This window comes from Bos mutus, chromosome 12, assembly GCF_027580195.1.
Source record: "Bos mutus isolate GX-2022 chromosome 12, NWIPB_WYAK_1.1, whole genome shotgun sequence".
Taxonomy (NCBI): Eukaryota; Metazoa; Chordata; class Mammalia; order Artiodactyla; family Bovidae; genus Bos; species Bos mutus.
Genome location: NC_091628.1, coordinates 24,537,096 through 24,555,175, shown reverse-complemented (window position 1 = coordinate 24,555,175; position 18,080 = coordinate 24,537,096). Strand labels below are relative to the sequence as shown.

At 36.5% G+C, this 18,080-nt stretch overlaps 1 protein-coding gene across 10 annotated transcripts in view; it reads right to left on the bottom strand.

The window, feature by feature from the left end:
• SUPT20H (SPT20 homolog, SAGA complex component) overlaps window positions 1-18,080 on the bottom strand; it is a 39,402-nt gene that overhangs the window by 11,931 nt on the left and 9,391 nt on the right. For 5 of the 10 annotated variants that reach the window (XM_070380398.1, XM_070380397.1, XM_070380399.1 and 2 more), the window contains exons 7-21: window positions 17,579-17,682; window positions 16,162-16,278; window positions 15,992-16,045; window positions 14,434-14,573; window positions 9,735-9,891; window positions 9,586-9,642; window positions 7,706-7,777; window positions 7,265-7,422; window positions 5,417-5,443; window positions 4,867-4,899; window positions 4,193-4,310; window positions 3,493-3,595; window positions 3,163-3,321; window positions 1,152-1,458; window positions 535-689 (exon numbers count right to left, since the gene is read on the bottom strand). In XM_070380398.1, the coding sequence (XP_070236499.1) occupies window positions 535-689; window positions 1,152-1,458; window positions 3,163-3,321; window positions 3,493-3,595; window positions 4,193-4,310; window positions 4,867-4,899; window positions 5,417-5,443; window positions 7,265-7,422; window positions 7,706-7,777; window positions 9,586-9,642; window positions 9,735-9,891; window positions 14,434-14,573; window positions 15,992-16,045; window positions 16,162-16,278; window positions 17,579-17,682 (1,761 nt within the window). The remainder of the gene's footprint in view (window positions 1-534; window positions 690-1,151; window positions 1,459-3,162; window positions 3,322-3,492; window positions 3,596-4,192; window positions 4,311-4,866; window positions 4,900-5,416; window positions 5,444-7,264; window positions 7,423-7,705; window positions 7,778-9,585; window positions 9,643-9,734; window positions 9,892-14,433; window positions 14,574-15,991; window positions 16,046-16,161; window positions 16,279-17,578; window positions 17,683-18,080) is intronic. The other 5 variants (XM_070380403.1, XM_070380404.1, XM_070380405.1 and 2 more) reach the window with 3 other exon arrangements.

Sequence of the window (18,080 nt, the reverse complement as noted above, 5' to 3'; positions counted from 1 at the left end):
CTCAGGCATAAACACCTCATCTGTATTTATCCATGTAATCTTCACAACTGTGAGGTAAAGTGTTATTATTATTCTTATTTTATTTATGAGGAAAATGAGGCCCAAAGGTAACTTTGCTATGATTATGCAGTTATGGTAAGTTGCACAAGAAGGATTCAATCCAGGCAGTCCGGCTTCAGAACTGAGGCTTTAAAATGTCACGCTATGTTGCTTTTCTTGCTTACATGTTTTCAAAATATGTTTCTTTTACCTGGAGCAGGACTACACTGGTAACCATTAGTTTCTTTTATAATCATGTTTGAAAGTCAAATATAAAATCTGCAGAGACTTACAGGCTTACCAAGTTTCTTCAGAGAATTTGATAGCCAGATGGTTTTTAATTCAAGTATCAGAATTTTAAAAGCTTTTGACAGGAAATATATTCAACATAATATTTCATTTAAAAAGGATATTAAATGTTTATCACTTAAATGACATTTTAACATAAGCATGGAGTGTAATTTTGTTAGAGATTATTATTTCCAATATTCTGACCTGCTTGAGAGGCTGTCTGCATTGCACCCGGCAATGTGTTTGGTAGCAGACCTCCTGAGGGTAGAAGGCCACTCAGGTTTACTCCTGCAGGAGTTATGGCACCAGTGTTACAGCCCAGCACAGGGTTTGAACCACTCATCAAAGCTTGAGCTCCACTGCAGGAGAATAAGACAAAGCATTAGGCTAGTGCTGTAAAGGAAAAATCCGCTACATAAATCCTTGGATTAAAAAACAAACTACTCCACAAACACAGATACTTCAGTCTTAAATATCAACAGCAAGGTTGGCAAAAATTAAGTACTATGTATCTACTAAGGTTTAAAATATTATCTGGTAGAGTAACATACTCATCAATGGATTAAAAGATGGTAACACAGGATAAACAGGAAAAATCTAAGCTGCTGTCAACGTGAACTCAGTAGTACCACCTTAGTGCCTATAATGGATGTATTACTACCTAAAATTCAAACATACTTGTTGAGATAAATTCTAGTTACGCAGAAACCTTTTTTTTTCAGTTTCAACAATATACAAATTGTTTTTAATTTCACAAATAATTTCTTTAGATTGGTGAGATTATCTTAAAAAAAAAAATCAGGGCTTCGATGCAAACTTACCAAACAGAGCCCACTACATTGATGAAGTTAAGTCCAGCAGAGTTTGCCATGACCTGGGTGGCTGTGGTTCCTGTAGTTATAGATGTTACCATGGTGGAAAGAGGAATGGTCGTTACAGGCATTGCCTGGCTCAGACACTTTTGCTGCTGAGCAAACTGAGTTAACAAAGTGGGCTGAGGGGTGAAGCCTGAATCTTGGGGAGTAGGGGTAGCTGAAGGGGTAATAGGAGTTGAGCTCTGAGCATCAGGAGGGTGTGGGGTCGATGAAGGGGTTGGTGTAGGAGTAGATGGCTTAGGAGTTCCAGATCCTGCTCATTGAGAAAAATAAAAATTGCTAGTTTGTTATAAATGGCCAGTCCTTTTTCAAATAAGGTTAATGGAATCTTATTTAGCACTGACAGTCTGTTCCAGTTTTTTTCTTTAAAAGCAGTTAACTGCAAGTGTTAATTTCTACACATGATACTGAGTGTTGCGACACTCAATTACAATTAAGGATGCAGTATATCACCTACAAATGCCATCAGAGATGCTATTACAGTAACAGTAAAAATATACATTCGTATTCTATCACAAAACCCATTTAAAAGTTAGTTTCCTACCATGCTATCTTTGGCCTAAAAACTTTAAAAGGAATTCAAATTAATTTTTGTTATTTACGATTTCACTAATTTAGGACATCACTTAGAAATATTGCTTATTTTCTGTTAACAGTCTGAGATAAAACTCTGAACATATTTAATAAATTACATACAGTTAACTATCGTATTTGGCACCTAAATATACATATTTAATTCCTAACACATCAAGTTTACCCTGACAGACAAATTTTACAAAACACAGTAATAAAGCAAGTATTTGATAGATAATACTGCATCTTTAACAGTAACTGTGTACTTCGGTTTAAATGTAGAATGTATAGAAAATCTGTTGTGAATGAAGTATGCACAGTTTATCAACTTTAAAAAAAATAAAAAATAAAAAAATAAAAAAAACAAAACCAGAAAAATAAAACCAAAAGCTCTTGAGGTGTTTTCTTTTTTAGCTTTCATGTCCTGCAGAAAGAAAGGAAAGAAATGTGAATGTCCAGAAGCTGTCACTCAACCCTTACTTAAAGTAACAACTGTGTGCAGTAGATTAACATAATAATCCATACCCACAACATAAGAAGTGTGAATAAGACTTTCAGGAAATTTATAAATTTTTTCTTTGTGCAAAACAAGAAGGCAGAAAAATTACACCTTTTGAGCTATCAAGATGAAGATGTTTACATCTAATGCAAAGACCACCCTGTCACTGTGCAGTGTACTAAAACTTTCAGCACATATTCATCATTTATTAAAAAATCTAAAAAACTGGAATGCTTTTTTTATTTGCAAGTTGGTACCTAAATATCTCAGATATTTGTTAATTTGAAGAAATTCAAACTAATGCTAAAATTCTTGAGCAATTATTCTTGATGTTTAAAAAAAAGTATTCACTAGTAAAAATTACATTTTATTATCTTCAGAATGCTTTATGATCATCCCACATTTTAGTAACTGACAGCAATTAATGAGAGTGTACGGGTATTATTAAAAAAACTAGCTTTCAGTCTACTTCTTACATTTACGAAGACAGGACTGCAGCAACAACTCACATGACATTTTTTTCCGTATCAGCTGCATAGTTTACATAAAATGTAAAATGTCCTAAGGTACACTGGTACAAAAAATAATTTGGAATCTTACTGCTACATTTAGTTATCAGATTATTTTTTTCAGGAGATGTGTAGGTTGCAAGTCTATAAGAAAGGTATACACAAGCTGCATACATAAATACAGAAAAACAAATACAATTACAATAAACACATAATACATACAGTCAACAAGAGATCTGCCTGAAGCTTCTTAAAACTTGAACATTTTGGGTAGACAGTACATTCAGATTTCACTATTTCACTGGAAGAACTATCTTAAGAAACACTAATGCAAAAGCTTATGAAGAGTTAATGAAGCATTTAAGTTACAACTTACTTTGTGATGAACTGGCAGGTGACAGGGCAGCTGGAGAAAGCATGCTAACTTGATTAAGATCCACGGATGACTTCCGAGAAAGACTTGGTGGCTTAGAAGCAGGAGGAGGAGTTGGAGATTTAAGAAAGCTGCTGGCCTGTTGTGGTGTAAAATAGTTACCTAGGGAAAAAAATATAGAAGTTATTTGCTAGGTTTACAATTTAGGATTTGATGAATTCTGCTATTTCTTAGATTTATAATTAAAAATTCTGAGCAAATCAAAATATGAATAAATGGATTATGATCATCTGTTTCTTACTCTAGATTATAGAAAATTAAGGAATGCAATACCTGAGGAACTATTTCCTGAGGTTGAGGGAAGTTTGATGGGTGGAGGTCGATGTTTCACTCCCTTCCCCAGTACTGAAGACTGAACTGACACGGTCTCAGGCTGCTGAGAGACAATGATATTAAGCATACTCATTAAAATGATGTCAAATCAGAAATTCACCAATTCAAAACACTGTAACTTATGGATGAAAACACAGTTTAAAAAGATTAGGTATTACACATATTTCAAAAGACTGCACCTTTACAAAGGGAGAAATATTTCTGAGTAAAAAGGTTAAGAGTTTGAAGGAGAAGAGCAGAGTAAGATGACAGCAAAACTTCACCCTTAAATCTTCCCCAGAAAAATGACAGCTGTAGAAGCCAGGCAGGTGATCAGTATACACAGATGTTCATTACGCTTTTTGTTTTATATCTCTGTGTACATTTGAAAATTTCCATTATATAAAGTTAAATCATGAAAAGAAAATTAAAGTTAAAAGTAAATACAAAACTAAACAATGGACATGAATTTGAACACATTCCAGGAGATGGTAAAGGATAGGGAAGCCTGGTATGCTGCAGTTCATGGGGTTGTAGTTAGATATGACTTAGCGACTGGATGGCAACAATCCCTCAAAAACTAGTCCTTAATATTTCTCAGATTCCTTGAGAACAATCAGGCAGGAAAAAGTAATAGCACAAAAAAGTTAACCAAACGCACTTCTGTTTCTTTCCCTGGAGAAAGCTGACTCAAGCTGGCTGAGCCACTGGAGCTATGCGACATCTTCACTGGACATTTGGCTTCATTCTGGACCAATTCCTGGTACTGATTGACTACTCTGAAATATTAGGGGGAAAACAAGCAATGATTAGCTAACTCTATTTTAAACATAAATTTATTACATAGGAAATGAATAACTTAATGAAAAAAGTTCTATGAAAAATAACACAAAAATTAAAATTTAGACAATTTATCTTTGATAAAAGCACAGTCTTTTAATATGTTCAGTAACAAGTTAAAACTGAAAACATTTTGCTAATTAACAATTTAAAAGATCCCTTCAGTATCTTCTCTCTAATATAAAATTACAGGTATTATTCCACCAATAAGCAGCCAAAAGAATTAACCACTGACTCTGACTTATATTCTGATTAAAGTACTACCGAAAACTCATTTTCCTTAGCTACTATAGATATATCTAAGTTTTATTTAAAATACAGCTGTATTTTAAACATTATCCTTTTGTTACTTTCTTAATTCTATTTAAAACTCCTAAGAATACCTAAGATATAATTAAAATCAAAGCTTTGACTCCTAACGGAGTATTCTCTATCCTACAAGAGTAAAGTTTATCATACCTATCCAATCAAAAATAAAGATACAAATATTTTTACCTCTCAGCATCAGTCTTTGATCCAATAACGAACCTAAATTGTTTTTTAAGAAAAGAGAAAAGTATTAAATAGACTTGTTTTAAGGAGCCCCGAGATTACTTTTGAAGTCTTTTAGTAATTTTAAATATAGAATTAAAATCTATTAAGATATCATGAAAAAAATATTGAAAACACATTAAAAAATATTAAATGATGATCAAGTCTTGCATGCATTACAAAATAATTCTGTGAATAAATTGGCTGATTTAATTTAAGGGAGATTTATTTGGGGCTGAAAGTTGCTAAGTGCTACACACCCTTACAAGTGTCTGTCCCACAGCAAAAGTCACTGACCTACCTTGTGCAAGGCCTGTGGCCTTCCTCTCGCTTTACACTTTTGATTTTGGAAGTCATTATTAATGTTTACAGAGCAGGACCTTAGACTACATTTTGACAAAGAAGAGTTTATCACCAACTCAAATAAAGTCTTTACCAACTCTCTTAAAAGGATCTGACATTTATATGATTTCTTAACAGATTAAAATAGTGAGTTTGTTTATTTTTTAATTACCAATTTGAATGATCATCTGTGGAGAAGCTGAAATATAAAATGTAAAAAAAAAAAAAGAAGAAAAAACTTGTTAATGCAGCTCAAACTTTTAACTTCATAGCTATTAAATCAAGTAATTTATGAATATGGGAGAATGACTGGAAGGTAATAAGCCACGGAGCATTTCTGCAGCAATGTCGTAAAGCAAAAGGCAAAAAATTCAATTCTCTAATTATCAAACAAATATATAATCAGTTGGCTTTCTGAACCAGTTTTTTTTTAAATGAGAGATATGTCATTTCACTGTGTTTCAGAAAAGTTAGTAACTATTTAAAATGACCAACATGTGTTTCTAAAGGGAAGACTTAAAAAAAATATGGCTAATCAAAATATCTGGTCTTTCTACTAAGTATAAACAAAATAGTAGCTGAGGATCCCCTGACTGCTACTGTTTTCTCCTAATGACTTTTACTTAGGTATTGGTGAGGTTATTCTTTAAAATCCATCTTTCTGCTGTAATTTCAACTCGTATTTTGTTATGATTTAACATAGAGCTAGCTCTTGCTTTTTTTTTCTGCTCAGGTTCTCTTTTTCCTTCTTTTCAAAACACCATCAACTTGACTAAAAGAAGAGAACTAATAATAAAACATGAAAACAAAACTAAATACTGGATACCTTGTAGTAAACATATGCAACCCATAAGTTTAGGAAGTTCAACTACAGTTGGCCCTCTATATCTGTGGATTCTGTATTCTCAGATTCAACCATCATGGAGTGAAAATATTTGGGGGGTGGGGGGCGGAAATATTCCAGAAAGTTCTGAAAAGTAAAACTTGAAGTTGCTATGGGCTGGCAACTATTTACACAACATTTAAGTTGTATTTACTACTTATTTACATGGCATTTACATTGTATTGGGTATTGTAAACTAGAGTATGTGGGAGGATATGAGTATGTTGCAAATATGTACTATTTTGATGTAAGAGACATGACCATCTGCAGATTTTGGTACCCAAGGGGTCATGGGATCAGTGCCCTGCAGATAGTGAGGACCAACTTTATACTTATTGCTTTCTATTATTTTTGGCCACACCGCGCAGCATGCAGGATCCTGGTTCCATCACCAGGGATCAAATCTTTGGCCCCGCAATGGTAGCATGGAGTCCTATCCACTGGACTGCAGGGAAGTCCCATGTAGACATATTTAGAGAGCCAGTAACTACATGAAGCACTGAGTCCGTGTCCTTACAGGCAGTGCTGAAATATCAAGCATTTTAAACAGCTTTTACAGTTACAGTAACCTTGCTTCCCATTTAAAACCAATTATTGCCAGAAGCACTTTATGCTCACAGAGGTTAAAGTCATAAGTGAAAGTGCAAGTGTTAGTCACTCCATCATGTCTGACTCTTTGCAACCCCATGGATTGTAGCCACCAGGCTCCTCTGTCCATGGAATTCTCCAGGCAAGAAAACTGGCATGGGTTGCTATTCCCTTCTCCAGGGACTCTTCCCTACTCAGGTCGAACCCAGGTCTCCTGCATTGCAGGTGGGTTCTTTACTGTCTGAGTTACCAGGGAAGCCCCTCAAAGTCGTAAGTGGCAGCATATATCAAAAGGAACAGCACAGGCATAGATTTTATAGCAAATATAAAAATAACTAAGCATAGTTTTTAAAAAAGAAATTACTATTTTAAAGAACTCATGGACAACAATGGTAACTACAATTTAAGTTTACTGAGGTCTGCTGCCAAATCTAACTGAAGTTAACTAACAAAAAAGGGAAATTTTTATTCATCAAAAGCTCATGAGTAGTCACTGAATAAACTCTTGATGGTTTACTTGGTCAAATACATGTATTTAACAGAACTCACTGGGATGGCGACATTGGACTGTCACTCTCCTCGTCTTCTTTACATGGCTGGATTTTACCATAGTAAAGTGGATCACCAAGTGACTGCAAAATGGTCAGCTTTGTTTTCTGATACTGATTACCAGCTTCACATTCAAATATATAATCATCTTTTACATCCTGAAAAAAAGCATCCCAAATAAATACCCTCTTCCGAAAATACATTATCAGAATTAACAAAAACCAGGAATAAATAACACACTAACTTATATCTAGCAATTAAGAAACATGGAACATATTCTGTAGACCTATTTAAAACTGTCTAAAAGGGCCTTCCTGGTGACTCAGTGACAAAGAATCCGCCTGCCATTCTTTAAAAACAGAAGGAGATCCCAAAGTAATAAATTCAGATCCCAGATTAGAAACGACATCAAAAGAAACGGAGCCTGCAATGGTTACTTACATGGGCTGGCCAGACTGTTGGTTGTGAGTCATCAGATTTGATAGATTTTTCTACTTTGGCATATTTTTCCACCTAAGCAACCACATCAAGAGACATCAGATATAATGAAACCAGTATTATGACAATAGACAAAAACCTAAGTAACTTAATACAATATGCTCTTTAGCACAAGAATTCTTGAATCACTAATAACATCAACTATTTATGCTTAAGTAGTTTCAAATTCTCCTGATGTATATTTAACTAGACCAACTGGTTTTACAATAAAACAAAATTAGGATCTCTTTTGCCATTAAACAAATGTAATAAACACAAATGCCTCTTCCTTTTACCCCATAAGTAGGTATCATATTTGTCTTTTAGGAAAACTGGGATGTCAGAGAGGTGAGCAGGACCAGGATCTTTTCTTTTGGCTGGGTCTTTACTGGAATTGTCACGTAACAGTGTGGACAAAACTAGAAAGAGACTACGGAAATTATATTAAAATTGGTAAAATTTTTGTAAATCTCCATTTTCTCGTCAAACTCAAACCATATTTTCCATGTATTTTCTACCAGACTTGTATTTTCTACCAGACTCCATGAACTGAAAAGTTCTCTTCTTTCTGGTAACCACGATTTTTAAGAGTAATAGACTCACTTGGGCATCTGGTAAAAATTCAGATTCCCATGTCCCTCCCCTGGAGACCTGACTCTGTAAGCTGGACTGAAGTGGGGCTTTAACTGGTATCCTAGATGTTTCAACTGATCAGTCAGACTGAGAAACTTTGTATTAGGGCTTTTCTATTCATAGCAAGGTCTGCAGAGCCCAGTACCATGCAACCTAAAAGCCTGTCAAGTACTGCAAGAGACCAGGCCCTAGCCCAGACTTGCCGAATTGGAATCTGCATTTTAAGAAGCAACCCACATGATTCTTATGTACATAAAGGTTTGGGAAGCGCTGCTTTATATATACCCAGATCGCCCTCTGAAGTCAATTCCTCCCTTTGGTATTTGCACCAAACATCTCTTCTCAGGCCATGTTCCTTGAGGAGTGTATAGGTAGATACACACTGAAAGATAATGTGGCTTACTTTCTTGAGTTGTATATAGTCTACTTCTAATGCTTTTGGCTTTGTGCTTTTGAAAATTTTTTTAAAATTACAGATAATAAGATCTACACATGTGCTAGCCAAGGAAGTATGCACAGAGCAAACATCTGTTAAAATAACTAACCACTTCTACAGAGTTTAACGAATAATAAAAACAGGAGAAATAGGAAAATAAAAGAAATACGGGACCTCCTATCAAAAGATCTCTTTCTTTGCTCATTTATAGTTCATGTACATTATAGACCAGCAAAGACTACTACTCAAGGATGAGAACCTTGGCCACTGCTCCAGTATTGTTAATTTTTTAATTTAACCAATGAGAAGTATTATCAGGAAATTATGACAAAATATTATGAAAAAAAAATCAGAGGCATTTTATGCATATTATGTAATATGTACCATTTTTTTACACATTTGGAAATACCTTGCTTATTTTTCCTGCTCTAAAACAAATTTATATTAAGGAGTTACATAACTTAGACAAATAATATGAAAGACCAGCTTCTGAAAATGCGCAGTTGACTTAAGAAGTGTTTTTGCACAAACATGGAGAATGAACTAGTGGTTAAAACTAGGGGGAAAAAAGGGGGTTATTATGGGATTATATAAAATCATGTGTGATAAAATTTTGAAAACTATAAAGCACTACATAAAGAATCTTTCATTCAATAAAATTAAAAGAGAAAAGTAGCGGTAATAAGAATCTTCATTTTCCCAAAGTATAAGATACTATTAGTGAGATTTAGGAATCTTACATATGAAAATAAGTGCAATTCACGAACTGACTTACATCCACCTCAGAAGGTACAGCCAAATTACAGGGACTCCGTTTCCACATATCTACACACTAAAAAAATTAAAAACAGTATAAATAAATATACTTAAAATGCACAATAAGGCATTTGGTATAATAAGCTTCATTTAAAAACATATACTTACATTTCCTGCTTTAGAAATTTTGAGGTCATAATGCTGACCTGCTTTTCTTTCCTTTCTTTTTTGTAAGAAATCAAGTAATTTTAGCTGAGGAGGAGGTGGACAATGAGACAGATCCTGTTGCCGATTCAGAGAGGACCTGGAATATCTCTTGAAACATCTGAAATATTAAGAGATTAGAATTATTGATACACCAAGCTAATAAAAGAAACTCAGAATAAATACGGTTTAAAAAATGTGTAATTAAACCACAAATATTTGTAGAACACTGTCACTTGCCAAGCAATGTTCCAGGCACTGGTGAAATAAAAATGAACACGACGAACACAATTCCTGCTCCCATGGAGCTGACAGTCAAGAAGAGAAGACACATATACATTCACAAAGGAACAGGTCAGATCACTCCAGATAACAGCAGAGTACGAGTGAAAAGCAGGGTCCTGGGAGGAGTAAGTGATACGGAGGGCAACACTAGGGGAGGGCAGGAAGGACTCTGAAGAAAATGTGTGAGCCAAGACGTGACAAGAAGAAACAACCTGTGGAGGGATAAGGGAATGAGTATTTGAAGCAGAGAATTTTAAAAGTTTCTGAGGCAGGAACAAAGCTGGCTTGTTTCAAAAAGGAAAAACATAGGTGGGACTAGAGCACCAGCAGGAAATGAGGTCAAAGAGCAAGGCAAGGGCCTTCCTTGCAGATGAATGATAACATAAAGTACAATGGGATGGTTTTAGAGGAATTTAAGCAAGTGGTGGCATGATCTGCTTTGAGGTTTTTAAAACATTACTTTGGTTTGCCTGCGTGGTAAACAGACCAAAAGGGAGCAAAGGTGAAGCAGTCAGACCAGGTAGGAAGGCGTTTATCACAGAAGTCAAGATGAAGATGACAGTGGTTTGGTCTAAGGTACTGGTAGTGGGTGTGGAGAGATGTGGAAAGAGGTTCTAGGGCACTTTATGGGACTGCTGACGGATTCTCTATGGACTTATTTCACTATTTCCAAAGCTGTACCTTTTCCTCAGCATATATTACTTCAACAGTAAAACAGAGAATTTAGAAAATGGGTAGGTTATTTCAGCCCCTTCAAACTTGAAGATCCAAAGTGGACAATGGAAATAGTCAAAGAGAACTTCATGATGAGCCAACTATAACTGCAATCTAAATTAATATGTATTCTTTTACTTTATTGAGATGGCTAAAATATTCAAAGACAAGTTACCATGTTATAAAAGGGCATTTAGTTATAAACTGACTTCTAAAACTATTATCGCTTTTCCCCAGATCTGTAAAAGAAATTACAAATTGATTTTTTTAAAGGTAACATTAACAAAAATTACACTGGTATTAGGAAGGGATAAATTATTCTTTATTCTTATACTCGTCTCTGCTCAGAATTTCTTTTTGGTGAACAGACTCTAAATTTATAGGTTCAGTTCAGTTCAGTCACTCAGTTGTGTCCAATTATTTGAGACCCCATGAATCGCAGCATGCCAGGCCTCCCTGTCCATCACCAACTCCTGGAGTGCACCTAGACTCACGTCCATCTAGTCAGTGATGCCATCCAACCATCTCATCCTGTGTCGTCCCCTTCTCCTCCTGCCCCCAATCCCTCCCAGCATCAGAGTCTTTTCCAATGAGTCAACTCTTCGCATGAGGTGGCCAAAGTACTGGAGTTTCAGCTTTAGCATCATTCCTTCCAAAGAAATCCCAGGGCTGATCTTCAGAATGGACTGGCTGGATCTCCTTGCAGTCCAAGGGACTCTCAGGAGTCTTCGCCAACACCACAGTTCAAAAGCATCAATTCTTCAGCGCTCAGCCTTCTTCACAGTCCAACTCTCACATCCATACATGACCACAGGAAAAGCCATAGCCTTGACTAGAAGGACCTTTGTTGGCAAAGTAATGTCTCTGCTTTTGAATATGCTATCTAGGTTGGTCCTAACTTTCCTTCCAAGGAGTAAACGTCTTTTAATTTCATGGTTGCAGTCACCATCTGCAGTGATTTTGGAGCCCAAAAGAATACAGCCTGACACTTTTCCACTGTTTCCCCATCTATTTCCCATGAAGTGATGGGACCGGATGCCATGATCTTCGTTTTCTGAATGTTGAGCTTTAAGCCAACTTTTTCACTCTCCACTTTCATCAAGAGGCTTTTTAGTTCCTCTTCACTTTCTGCCATAAGGGTGGTGTCATCTGCATATCTGAGGTTATTGATATTTCTCCCGGCAATCTTGATTCCAGCTTGTGTTTCTTCCAGCCCAGAGTTTCTCATGATGTACTCTGCATAGAAGTTAAATAAGCAGGGTGACAATATACAGCCTTGACGTACTCCTTTTCCTATTTGGAACCAGTCTGTTGTTCCATGTCCAGTTCTAACTGTTGCTTCCTGACCTGCATACAAATTTCTCAAGAGGCAGATCAGGTGGTCTGGTATTCCCATCTCTTTCAGAATTTTTCAGTTTATTGTGATCCACACAGTCAAAGGCTTTGGCATAGTCAATAAAGCAGAAATAGATGTTTTTCTGGAACTCTCTTGCTTTTTCTATGATCCAGTGGATGTTGGCAATTTGATCTCTGGTTCCTCTGCCTTTTCTAAAACCACCTTGAACATTAGGAAGTTCACGGTTCACATATTGCTGAAGCCTGGCTTGGAGAATTTTGAGCGTTACGTTACTAGCTTTAGATTACTAGATTACTAGATTACTAGTTACTAGATTAGTGCAATTGTGTGGTAGTTTGAGCATTCTTTGGCATTGCCTTTCTTTGGGACTGGAATGAAAACTGACTTTTTCCAGTCCTGTGGCCACTGCTGAGTTTTCCAAATTTGCTGGCATATTGAGAGTAGCACTTTCACAGCATCATCTTTGAGGATTTGAAATAGCTCAACTGGAATTCCATCACCTCCACTAGCTTTGTTCATAGTTGATGCTTTCTAAGGCCCACTTGACTTCACATTCCAGGATGTCTGGCTCTATGAGTGGTGACACCATTGTGATTATATGGGTCATGAAGATCTTTTCTGTACAGTTCTTCTGTGTATTTTTGCCATCTCTTCTTAATATCTTCTGCTTCTGTTAGGTCCATACAATTTCTGTCCTTTATCGAGCCCATCTTTGCATGAAATGTTCCCTTGGTATCTCTAATTTTCTTGAAGAGATCTCTAGTTTTTCCCATTCTGTTGTTTTCCTCGATTTCTTTGCATTGATCACTGAAGAAGGCTTTCTTATCTCTTCTTGCTATTCTTTGGAACTCTGCATTCAGATGCTTATATGTTTCCTTTTCTCCTTTGCTTTTTGCTTCTCTTCTTTTCACAGCTATTTGTAAGGCCTCCCCAGACAGCCATTTTGCTTTTTTGCATTTCTTTTCCATGGGGATGGTCTTGATCCCTGTCTCCTGTACAATGTCACGAACCTCTGTCCCTAGTTCATCAGACACTCTATCTATCAGATCTAGGCCCTTAAATCTATTTCTCACTTCCATTGTGTAATCATAAGGGATTTGATTTAGGTCATACCTGAATGGTCTAGTGGTTTTCCCTACTTTCTTCAATTTCAGTCTGAATTTGGCAATAAGGAGTTCATGGTCTGAGCCATAGTCAGCTCCTGGTCTTGTTTTTGCTGACTGTATAGAGCTTCTCCATCTATGGCCACAAAGAATATAATCAATCTGATTTCGGTGTTGACCATCTGGTGATGTCCATGTGTAGAGTTTTCTCTTGTGTTGTTGGAAGAGGGTGTTTGATATGACCATGCATTTTCTTGGCAAAACTCTATTAGTCTTTGCCCTGCTTCATTCTGTATTCCAAGGCCAAATTTGCCTGTTACTCCAGGTGTTTCTTGACTTCCTACTTTTGCATTCCAGTCCCCTATAATGAAAAGGACATCTTTTTTGGGTGTTAGTTCTAAAAGGTCTTGTAGGTCTTCGTAGAACTGTTCAACTTCAGCTTCTTCAGCATTACTGGTTGGGGCATAGGCTTGGATTACTGTGATATTGAATGGTTTGCCTTGGAAACGAACAGAGATCATTCTGTCATTTTTGAGATTACATCCAAAAGAACGCGGTCCACTGGAGAAGGGAATGGCAACCCACTTCAGTGTTCTTGCCTTGAGAACCCGATGAACAGTAGGAAAAGGCAAAATGATAGGATACTGAAAGAGGAACTCCCCAGGTCAGTAGGTGCCCAATATGCTACTGGAGATTAGTGGAGAAATAACTCTAGAAAGAATGAAGGGATGGAGTCAAAGCAAAAATACCCAGCTGTGGATGTGACTGGTGATAGAAGCAAGGTCCGATGCGGTAAAGAGCAATACTGCATAGGAACCTGGAATGTCAGGTCCATGAATCAAGGCAAACTGGAAGTGGTCAAACGTGATGCCAAGAGTGAATGTCGACATTCTAGGAATCAGCGAACTAAAATGGACTGGAATGGGTGAATTTAACTCAGATGACCATTATATCTACTACTGCGGGCAGGAATCCCTCAAAAGAAATGGAGTAGCTATCATGGTCAACCAAAGAGTCTGAATTTATAGGGAGTTTGTTCTTCAAAAGAATGCACAGAGCACATCATTTCAAAATAAAGCAGAGTATTAAAAAACCCCTAATTCTTACACTTTTACTCTGTAGAGGGAAAAGATACCATAAATGTCAATATTCAGAGCTCTCTCTCTAGCTCTCTTTTGGTTTATTCTTCCACAAAGGTGATTACCGTTTCATCGGGCGCGTGTTCATCTTCTGCCTGTTATAGAGCAGTCTGTTTGCAGTGCAGGTTACAGCAATGGAAGGATCAAGACACAGTGGTTCCGCTGTAGCCAGAATCAATTGGCTCTCAAGCAAAAGTTTGTCTTCCTGAAATGGGTAAGAGTAAATACCAATACTAGCTTTAAGATTTAAGATTTTCAAATCATATATATCACTTACTCTAGAAATATTCCTGGGAGTATTTCTGCTAAGGAATAGTACCAACTTCAGGGTGTAAACTTTACAAACTGAACAGCATGACATCACTAATGGAATTTCAGCAATTTGGACAAAGTGGGCAAGCTGTAAGAATGCCTGTTAGCCCAACAAATATTTACTAAGCACCTATAATATGTGAGGCGCTGTCCTAGATGTCAGAGAGTCTTTGTTTAGACTATAGGTTTTTCACATCTAAGAAATACAGCTGTCTAGACTCATTAATATTTTCAGGTTGATGACATTTTCAAATGAAAATGATATTTTTCTGAAGAATTTTCCTTGAAAAGGTACAATAAAGGATATAGCCTCTCACTTTATTTACCAATTGCCAGAGTTAGAAATCAATACCCTTGGAACCTCCACATGACCAACAATTTTGTTTGAACATTCCTTTAAGAGCTTTTAACCTTATAAATGAAAAGATTACAGCCCAAACTACAACACAATGCTTGACAGTTACTGATGAACTGAATCTTATTTTATAATCCTATTTCACAGCTACAATAAATTTCACTACTGACATTTTCTTTAGTAACTATTCCTTTTTATACTAATAGAGAAATAAGTGAACACCCTTGTGAATGGGCACCTCACTGAATCAGCACTGGAGGACTAACTGGCTATTCTCTTGAGTAAGAGGTCAGTCCCTAGGGCTCTACCCAGTGCAGACGGCAAAAACACAGGTTAGGTGTGCTTTAGAACCCAAGATGACAGAGTATCAGCATCTATTTGTATCCACTGTGCAAACAAAACATTCTACTTGCTGCTGCTGGTGCTAAGTCGCTTCAGTCGTGTCCAATTCTGTGTGACCCCATAGACGGCAGCCCACCAGGCTCCCCCGTCCCTGGGATTCTCCAGGCAAGAACACTGGAGTGGGTTGCCATTTCCTTCTCCAATGCAGGAAAGTGAAAAGTCAAAGTGAAGTCACTCAGTCGTGTCCGACTCTTAGCGACCCCATGGACTGCAGCCTACCAGGCTCCTCCGTCCATGGGATTTTCCAGGCAAAAGTATTGGAGTGGGGTGCCACTGCCTTTTCTGATTCTACTTGAGAGAGGATAAAAAAACGAAGTTTCACACTGGGTAGATTAGGTCAACCTCACCCTAGTTTACCATGTCCTAGAGCAACTGGAACTGAACTGGTTTAATTTCTTGCAGGATTAACGCATCTTTGTAGAGCTCATAATGAACCAGATACTTTACTCATAAATCAAATTATGAGCAGGAAATATCTTTTGCTTAACTTAGTAAGCATTGCTTCATCCTATATATTACCTGTTTGGGATTAAAAAAACAACACAACGACTAACCTGGGTCCACTTATGGTTATCACTTGTTATTGAATGTACATCACAGATTAAAGTCTAAAAGAAATAATGATTAAAAAATATTAATATATAGGCATGAGAACACATGAGAACATTGAATAGGTAAAACTCAAAATGAAATCTGAAATATTTCTGAATTAAACATTCCTTACCTGCATTGTTGGACGTAACAGAATGTGCCTACTTTGGTAACCAGGAGATTTCATGTTACTGGACTGCCTATAGTCACGTATTTCTGCTATGACGCATCCACAATGAAAAATATTAACCTGTTTTGAGTGAAAATATTTAAGTAAACCTAAGTACGTAGGTTTATATTGAGTGTTTCAGGTTCTTAGCATTCCCATGCAATGGAATTTCTGACCATTTACATACTCAAAATTCCTTGGTGAACTAACCATCACATAAACTCTTTGAAAAGAGAACTGTTTTATGTTCATCACTGTGACTCAGGAAGCAGTTTAACACTGTTTCCTAGTTACAGAATGACATTTGGCATTTATTTACTATTAATGTTACAGATCACTGGAACTGCTGTTCTTGACACTCACTGGGTCACTGTTGTACTCTGCTAACACTGTCACTGTTATAAATTTGTTAATAAACCATGCCAGAATTGCAGCTTACAGATACAACTGCTATATCTGCTCTGCTAAAACTTCCAGGAGACAGGTTTCACTAATAACAGGAAGAAAGCTAACATTAATTCAAATAATAATCTCCTGCTAATGATATTATTTTCTAGTTCTAAGTCCAAAGGTAAGGAACTGTATCACTCAAGTCTTGCAAATTATCACTTGCTACAGTTGCTTTGGTCTTTTGTGTTTTTTTTTCACCATTTAGAACTGGAGTGAGTACTGTGACTTCCATGTTATCAGTCATTTTTCTGCTCGTGCTTTTTAACCAATATTTACTGAGCTACTACAATGTGAACTGTTACGCACTATCCAAATATCCAAGAAGTTTCACAGATAAAGTGGTGAGGTAACTTGCTCTCAGTGTGGAAAGACAGGCAATAAACATGTAAACAAAAATGAGATAACTTGAGAGACTAATGCTACAGAGGAAATAAAACAGGGAGTGACTAACTCAGACTGTGTGCTCAGGTAGAACTCTCTGATTGAGTAATTTTCAGCTGAGACTTGAATCACAACAAAGGGCCAGATAGAAGAGCAGATCAATAAGATAGGAATAAGCTTGGTGTGTTTTAATCTATAAAAATGGCATGGGTGGCTGGAGTGTAGTGAGTGGGGATGAGAACCAGGAGGTGAAGACAAATACAGAGACAGGGGTTTTATACCGTGAGAGGACACTGGAGAACTCTAAGCAGGGAACTTTGTTGTTGTTTTCTGTTTTTGTTTTGGAAGCTTAATCAACTACATCTATACATTTCAGTATATAGCCTAAAGGATAAATATCCCACAATATATCAATTTTCATACAGGCATATATATATTAGGTCTCACTTCCCTTTCCAAGAACTAATGAGAATAAAACGAAATATTCTTTATCACAAAACAACATGTATTTGGCAAATCTAAGGACATTTTATGGAGAAAAATTTTGTACCTGAGATTTTTCTAGGAGATCAACCAAAATTGGAGGTAATTCTTCTGCATCCAAGTATTCAAGCAATTCTCCTTCTTCATAAGGCAGTCGAATGGTCTCAGAATCTTAATTTTTAAACATAAAAGTTTCTGAAAGTGATCAGGCTCACCAAAAAGCTTAGGCAATAATTTAAGTAACTTTTCATAAAAATAAAGAGAATAAAACTAAAAGCTCTGCTGAAGTCCTTCACTTATCTAAAAAATAAATCACCTCATAAAAATCTTGATAAACTGTATATAAACAGTTTTAGACTGGAAGAGAGAAAAATACCTAACATCCTATGGAAAACATCTGGCACAACAATCACAAAACAAATCCCAGCCAGCAGTACAATAATCAGAGGGTGATAAAATTCCAACCGTTAACTAAAACTCCCTTAATCTAATCTGGAAGTCAGACTGATAATCTGGTATAGCTTCGAAAAATGACTACTTACAAGCCAAACTTCTCTTGGTGTTACAGT